The sequence below is a fragment of the Hevea brasiliensis genome, chromosome 11, assembly GCF_030052815.1.
Source record: "Hevea brasiliensis isolate MT/VB/25A 57/8 chromosome 11, ASM3005281v1, whole genome shotgun sequence".
Lineage (NCBI taxonomy): Eukaryota > Viridiplantae > Streptophyta > Magnoliopsida > Malpighiales > Euphorbiaceae > Hevea > Hevea brasiliensis.
The window spans coordinates 95843418-95852351 of NC_079503.1; the positions used below are offsets into that span (position 1 = coordinate 95843418).

At 30.5% G+C, this 8934-nt stretch overlaps 1 protein-coding gene across 1 annotated transcript; it reads right to left on the bottom strand.

The window, feature by feature from the left end:
• Positions 1–3446: 3446 nt before the first annotated feature.
• Positions 3447–8489, bottom strand: LOC110633181 (gibberellin 2-beta-dioxygenase 8). The gene is made up of 5 exons (XM_021781688.2): positions 8338–8489; positions 7705–7812; positions 5443–5891; positions 3851–4172; positions 3447–3737 (listed from the first exon to the last, which is right to left on the bottom strand). The coding sequence occupies exons 1-5, from the start codon at positions 8365–8367 to the stop codon at positions 3507–3509; spliced, it is 1140 nt and encodes a 379-aa protein (XP_021637380.1). The 5' UTR covers positions 8368–8489; the 3' UTR covers positions 3447–3506.
• Positions 8490–8934: the final 445 nt, after the last annotated feature.

Genomic DNA, 8934 nt, shown 5'->3' on the forward strand with positions numbered 1-8934 from the left:
ACATTCATTTTATCCTTATGAAGGATTAACATCGTCACTCCAACCCCTAAATTACCAATTTTAATTTATAAAAAGCATAATGTTAAATCTGCTTACCCTCGTTGAGGGATGAGATGGGGTGCCTAACACCTTCCCCACCCGTATACAGACCTCGAACCTAGAATCTCTATTTTCGAAGTGGTTTCTTCTTAATTTACCCTTACAAATGGTTTTATTTAATTTTCCTCAAAATTAAAGTAGCGACTTCTCACTTTTCCCACTTCGGTGAGAACTCGTTCAGGTGACTGCAAAAACCTTTGCGACACCTAATATTGTAGAAACCTACTTAACATAACCCCTATCTTTATCTAAATGTCACCCACAGCCTTGAATCAAAGAACGACGCTCGACCAATCTTCACATCAAAACAGTCTTATAGTTTTCATAATGAAAATTTTAGATGATTGACGCCCTTGATAGGTGAATTCACCACAACAAACACTAACCCCATTTCGGTTAACGTCATCAAAACAATATAACCAACATGTAAGGAAGCTACATGGACAGCGAAATTACATTTGTCATTACGTTGGCTACACCATGGTCTGCTTCGAAGATACAAAGATTAGAGATTCAAAACTACACAGGCCTAGTTCCATAATTTGACTCATTTAAACCCGAGAACCTTTCATTTATAAGACCTAAATGTGCACTCATTTGGACAAACCAATTGTATGAGGAGTCTAATAATGCGATCACCCGACTAGTTATCGTGCGTCTTTATTGGCCCTCTCGTACTAGGACCATTACTACGAAAGACAGTCTGATGGAACGTCTTAAGTAGATTCTTGCAATTAAGAAAACTAATTTGTAATGACTTTACACGTGTCATGTGAGTATTGGCACGTTAGTTCTAAAAATAAACATTCCTCCATGATAGAAGAACAAGATTCCCGAGTCCATACCATTACCCTGTGTGAATCAATCCTTGATAACCTTTAGAAAGTAGTCATAATCGCTCGGCAAGAGTCATGAGAGTCCTAAAAGACACGCTCAATATTATCCAAACCCATCTCAGCTATGTTACACAAACTATATATATATAGATTAGCCATTAATAAATCTTATACGGAAGGGTTTAATAATATATAATAAATTTGAAATCAATGGGAGTTTTCATATTAAATTTTAGTCCATATACATTAAACATTATTATTTTAATTTATTTACATACATAATTAATTAAATATAAATACATATTTTTATAAAAATATTTACAAATTTTAATATATATATATATATATATATATATATATATATATATATATATATATATATAGAATATTTACAAATTATATATATATATATAATATTTAAATAAATTCAATTTAAATATTTTATACATTTATTAAATTTTAAAGTATGAACTATCATAATAAAAATAATTTTTATATATTAATTAAAAAATATAAAATTAAACAGATTGAGAGGTATTATTGTACTAATAATAAGTTTGAGAAGAATTTAAATAATTTTGAAATATTCGAATATTCAAAATATCAATTAATTCACTTAAAACATCACACAAGTCCTAGGCTTGGCCTTGGCCTGATGTTGAACCCAACCATTGAGACCCTTTTTTTTTTTAGGATTTTCCTATTTTCTAATTATATTATTTTGTTAGTTATTGGATTACCCCAAAATAGACCCGGCAAGGGAATTTACAAACTAAATGAATTCGAAATCAACAAATCGATTAAAATTAAATTAAAATTAAAAATAATTAATTCATTTTTAATTGAAAAACCATCAATTTCAGATTGATTTCAATCTAAATTAGCTCAGTAGCCAAATTAAATCTATTGCTAAAAATTAATATTAATTAAAATATTAATGAATTATTTATTAAAATATTAGTAAATTATGTTATAACAAAATTTAAAAATATTATAAATTGATCTCAACAAACATATTATATATCTTTGAAAATATTATATAAAATTCTATAATAATATTATTTAAATTTACCTAACATTTTCTTATTAAATTATTTTAATTTTACTATTCAATTTAAAAAGATATGAAAAGTATATTATTTTATTTTTTTAAAATAAAATTCAATTATCATGTGGTTTTTAATTATATCATATATTTATATATTAAGTAGAATTAAAAAAAATAATGTAGATTTATAATTACTTATAACGTCTTAATCAATTATAATCAAAATTTGCTATTCAACTTATAATGATATGAAAAATATTATTTTAATTTTATTTGTTAATTTTTGTTTTTTTTTTTTTATCAATTATATTTTAAAAAAATCTAATTGGAAAATCCTGCTGATCAAGTTGCACACCTAATAACGAATCACGCAGTTCAATCAAATAGTAACCCCATTAATTAATTGCCAAAGATTCCTTCTATATTCTATGATTGATGTCGTCAAATCACTTCCTAAGCTAGAAAATGCTATTTCTACTATTTGATTCAACTTGTTAAGTTTTCCATCATCTTTAGAGGAGAAATTATAAAATGCTGATATGAAATTATGATTATAATATATAATTTTTTTTTATATGTTTTGATTTGTTAAATTGAGATGTATAAATTGATTAATTAATTTCAGTGAGTTTATTCTTTTTAAGGGTCTCTCACCTTTTAAATAAAAAAATAGTATATATATCATCAAGTGGACAAACTATTTTTGTAGAAAAGAAAAATATTGAAATTGATTAAAATATTAAAATTTCAATTTTTTTTTATGACAAATAAGTATATTCTTAATCACAGACACAACATCAACACTAAGATTTAAAAGGTCAGTAATCGACATAAGGTGTTTTGCATTTTAACTTAAGAGCCAATGAGAGGCATAATGTTTAAACTTACAATTTAAAACTTTTTTAAAATTTATTTTTTATTTCTTAGAGAAAAAATAAAAAAAGGCTTATTTTTCAATTTAATTGTGTAAAAAAAAATCTTAAGTTTTTTAGATATAAATTTATTAAATTTTTTATTTAATTGAATCAATAAAAAATATTAACATTTTAAACTTTATTAAAAAAAAATTCTTTTAAAAGGGCAAATGTGAAAATTTATTAAAAATATACTAATATTTAATGTACTCCTAATTAAAAATTACAAATTTTAGGGGAGAGTCTCCCTTGAGATCATCATTATTGTTCTTAATTCTTTGCATTGGGGTTAATCCCTCTTTGGATCAGTCCAATTAGGGTTTGTGCAACAAACCTAACGCATTATGGGGAATAATACCAATCGTCCTCTCCATGATTCAAACATGCATTTGGCTAAGGAAGGAGCACACTCCTTGACCAACGAAGCTAATCCTTATGGGTTTAAATTTTAATTTTTTTATATATAAATTTTTATAAATTATGAAGAATGAATCCTAAGAATACATCATATATAATTTTCCTATAAGAAATTAAAAAAAAAGAAAAAGAAAAAAAAAACAGACCTGGTAAATATATATATATATAGCAAAAATCATGTTATAGTGAAAGTTATACAAGAAATCTTGGGAGGCCTACTTTGCGACCTAATAGTTGGACATCTTTCTGCACCTGCTCTCTATACTCTTTAAAGCTAAACTTCTTATAAACTGATGGTTCGCACCCACTTTCTATCTCTGTATCATACGATGGGCAGAAGAAATATGCTGTCGAAAACCTTTCCACTACAGGATTCGTCAAAACCCTATGTTGAACGCTCTTATAAACGTCATTGCTCCAAGCCTATATATATGTGTGTGTCCGTGTGTATTAATACACAAGATCAAGATCAAGAATATTCAAGAACATCTTCAGGATTCGTATATAAATTTCAGATTTTTAGATAGATTAATTACCTGAAACAAGTCCCCAATGTTTATTATTAGAGCTTCAGGGTTAGGTTTAACCGCGAACCATTTCCCATCTTTCACTAATTGTAATCCTCCAACTTGATCTTGATGGAGAATTGTAAGGAAATCGCTATCAGTGTGTGGCATGAGACCAAATACTTCTGCAGGGATTGGACAAGGCGGGTATCGATTCAATCGAAGATAGCAAGAGCTTGGCACACAATTTTCTTGGAAGAAAGTGGATTTGCGGCCCAATTTCTCTGCCAAAATTTCAGCTAATTTTTGTGCTAGACTGGCAACTCTTGTAGCAAACTGTTCCATTGTTGAACTGTAAAAGTACATAATAATTGACATTAATCCAACACTTCAAATTAGTACTATAATTGAAATCTAACTATCAAGCTCTAATGTATGAAAGGGAAATTTCTCCGAACTATGGGGAAGGAGGGCATGGTGTGGTTCACTTGTAATATATCAATTATGAACAAGATGGGACCCCTATCCATCTGAGGCCACACACCAAAGTTAACAGTTGTAGAGGACTGGCTAAGCCTGACTTACAGCTCATTCATTTTGTAACATTCATTCACGTGAGGAGGGAGTTAATTAATAAAATTAGAATCTAAGGAAAATATCAGACCATGCATGCAAAACTGTACGTGCATGATCTGATCTAGTGAAAGTTGTTGCAGCAACAGGTTGGTTAATTTCTGTCTTAATTTATTTTTCCATGAAAAAACCTGTCAGGTAATTGTTCAGGCACACATGCAGACTAGCTAGGGGATAACGAGTACATTAAAGGGTAGCCACTCTCAGGGTGTGGCTCCTGATGCTTACATGTGTGTGAACACTTTCTAATTTTTATTTTCTTTTTTTTTTTTAAATAAATTGTATGAGACTTTTCATTTTGGGAAATGCCTTTTAATTAACATATGATGATGGGAAAACAAAACTATATAATTTACTTAGGTATAATGATTGTTCAAAGGGTGCCTCTAATTTAAACTCGACCTCGTTGAATACAAGTTTTTAATCGTTAGATTAAATATTTATATCAAGATTTATATAAAAATTAATTAAAATATGTATAATGAGTGAATTTAAATTGAAATATTTGATCTAATAGTTGTTAAGTTGGTTATCATATGAAGTCGAATTTATAATACCCACATCCTTATTCATAGTAGACAAATTCATTATCCTAAAAAAGAGTAGGATACACTGTCTAATTCAAATCGAAAAGAAGAATGTTTTGCAAACTTCTAATGGCATATATATGTCAATTTGTTCATAGAAAAACACAAAATTTCAATTCATCTTGATTTCAATGAACAGCTATCCAATAATGACACTAAGTTTGACAAAAAAAAAAAAATTGAGTGAAGTATAATAAATTCTTATGGAATTAAACCGAATTTATGAATCCCATGAAAATTTATAAAATTAATTAGTTCCATATCTTCAACATTTCCTGAAGCTATTAATTGTAGCCCTGTAGGTTATCTATGAATGTAATTTCTATAAGATCATTTAAAAACGGAGAGGAAAATATTTGAAAGAAAATTTTTAAGAAGATAAATATATGTGAAATTAATTACCTGAGATTAGTGAAACCATTGGAAGCAGATATATCAGTCATAGGAATGTGAAAAGCTTCAGACCATGACAACTGACTGAGGCAAGTTGCTGTAGGAGTTCCCCAGCGATAGGTTCCAGAAGAGAAATTCAAGAACTTGTCTTCTTTGCTCTTTTTATAGAAAGGTTGTTTAAAAAGCTTTACTTGTTCTCTTCTAATCTTCTCCAAAATCTCACTTGAAATCCCATGATTCACAACCTGAAAGAATCCCCACTCCTGCGAAGCCCTAGCTATCTCTTCCTCGCACTTGTGTTTCTCATCAGATTCATCCAAGCTTAAACGACCAAGATCGATCAAAGGAAGTTCACATTCCTCAACGATGCCAGTCTTGGTTCTTGATTCTTCAATGGTGCTGTCTAGAAGGGTCTTGTAGATCTCATGGAAAGGTGGGTCCATGTCCATGCTTAAAGGCTGAAATGGAGATGAGAAGAGGGAAAGATGTTAAAAGGGATAAATAAATAAAGAGCTGAAAAGGGGGCTTAAAAAGAAAATAATTAGTGGGTATTTTGGAAGGAAAAGACAAAGAAGAAAATGATGAAATAGCACACTCTTTTCCTTTCTATTTTGGCTTTGGACTTAGGAGAAAAAGTCGATTGCCTGTCTTGTTGTTTAAAGACTAGACAATGTCTTCTCCTCTCTCCATTCTTCTTAATTTGCATTTTCTTGTTATAATGAGAGAATTTTTACCGATAGTCTTTAGCACTCTCCAGATCAAAGAATTTCATAGAAATGCATCAAAATCAATATGTGATTTTAATGATGCTAAATAGTAAGTGTCAAATTGTTAATATTACTTTCCTAAGTTAATTGGTTCTCTTAATTATAGCACTAGTTAACAATTCCTCCAAATAAACCAAAGTTTAATTATGAGTTTGATGAGAACACGATTAGTTTAAATGAAATTATTTTAAAAAAAATAATGAAAGTAAAAATATATGTAGTCAGTAGGTAATTATGTCACTATTTTTAATGTCAAATTGCCAATCATATATGCTTTGATTGGCAAATTACTGTTGTTGAAGAAATTCGCATCTCCTGAAAGGAAAAATAAAAGGACAATTATATCATCATAAAGTTGATGGAATAGTTCCTTTCTTTTTGCCCTCTTTTGCCTGTGGCTAGGAAGCAAAGGGTCATTGATATATGGAGATCATTTAATTCCAACTAAAAAAATGATTTTTTTAATTATAAAATTAAAATTATTTTCAAAATTATGAAATTTTAAGAGTTGAAATTCTAGTAAAACTCCATTAATATAAAAAAAAGTATATAGAGGGAAAACGCGGGCCCGGGGCGGAGGGTGGGGTGTGTGTGTGGTGGGGGTGTTGGTGGGGAGTGGTGTAGGGGGGCCAAATGCCCTGGGACAGTGTTGAATTGTCTTATGTGAGGTTATTTCTATAGTATATTGCAGACCGGTGGCTGGATTTCCATGCCATCCAGCTGCCTTGTCCAAACATATGGCCAACATGAACGTGTCCCACTGAAATCATTTGGTCTCCTGGTCATGTTTGCAAAAGGCTTAGCCATTTTGCTTTGCTTCTGAGGTCTTGATGACGCTAATAGTACAACAAAACAAGACTATATTCCTTGCATCAACAGTACTAGCATCCCCACCCAAAATTAATTTTAATTATAAGTTTCCATCAACACAGAAAATATTAAACTCTTCCAACTGAAAACGTCTAAATATTAAGTTTCGTGGTAACCCATTTTTTCAGGATATCAATGTTCCTACATGCAAAACTATAATTTAAAAAAGAAAAAAGTTGACAAATATAAACATTCTTTAAATAATCCTGCAGAATAATAAATGAAGAAATGGTATAACTTCAACCTGAAGGAACCTTCCTTCGCCCCCCACACCCCCCCCCCAGGAAAAAAGTAATATTTCTCTCAGAAATACATGGAAACCAGAACAAATTGGGTAATGATTCAACCAGTTTCCACTAGAATGATCTTATATGCCCGTAATTGATAGAATTTTATTGCACGTTTCTTAGGCTCCCATCACATCACAAAGAAAATGAAAATAGTAAATAAAAAAAAAAAAGAGACCAGTGTAATCATTTCAATTGAAAGAAAGCAAAAAATAAATAAATTACAGTCAATGTATGAGAGAGAAAGAGAAACTCAAGAACAGATGGCATGAATATATGGGATGGGCCATATTTGCATATGGTCACACTTAACCATAATTTATTTATATACGCATGCATTTTCTTACCTGGTTTATATTTGCCTTGACGTTAGATTCCACCATTTTTGCTTTCTTCGAACGTGGGCTTGTAGCTATATGTCTAGATCTTTTTGAGGTGGGTATCACTTCTGCATTCTTAAGAAGATTAAGGGAAACTCAATTATTTTTCTAAACAAAAGAAAATGGATAAAATTGAACAAGAACTAACATATGGTTATTGTAATTGATATAATAAGCCACAGCGATCACTTTTGGAGGTGATATATATAACCAAAGCAAAACTTAAAAAGATGACTGTTATGGCAATGCGGGGAAATGTCAACATCTTCCAGTAGTTCTCAGCTAAGAGGAAAATCTGATGATTTTTTATGTTATATTTTAAGTGTCTAATGAAAACAATGGTGAAAGAGAAAGAGAAACCAAAACAAGAAAACAAATGAAGAGATTAAGAAAGGGGAAAAAAGGAATTAATAAAGACCCAGCTTGCACAGGGAAACTACCACCCGGCCTAAAATAGAAATAACAACTAGCTTTTCCAAATAAGGAAGTGTTCAACTTTCAAACCAGCAAAACCATCAACTTCTGCAATGTAAATGCAAAGGAGCAGAGCAGCATACATGGAGGACAAATTGAGAAGAAAATAATAATTTTGTTGCTTACATGAACGAAAGAGACAATGAGAGAGAGCATAGGGATAGAGAGAGAGAGGATGGTTGGGTTGTCCACCAAGCTGAGTGTGAAGTGGAGATATTTATAGGGAAAAAGAGAGCAATCCCATCAATAATTATGATCCGTAGTAGTGTAAGGGAGAGGATAATGAGGAAGGAAGATCTGATTAAGAAGAGCACACACGTCTTTCATAGTGAAGATTAAATATTTAATTAAAAAAAAAAAAAAAGAAGAAATCAATCCCACTAAGTCTTTCATAGAGAAGATCACACGTTTTACTTTATTAAGCATATTAATTAGATAAAGATGGTTAAAGAAAGATAATCTGTGAATAATTTTCCGTTAATGGTGTCGACAGCATAGCTTGCTAAAGAGATAAGGAAATGATAGACTTGGAAGAATGAGAACCAAATGATATATTGTTAAGACCAAAAAAAAAAAAAAAAATTGTGCTTAAAATGAAAAAGACTTGGTTCAATACACACCAATTGAACATTTGTTGTCAACTTTGAACCATATCGATCTCTCTGTGCCTGTTTCCGTCTCTGTCTGTGAAGTGAAATGTGAGAAACACGGCACATGATTAGT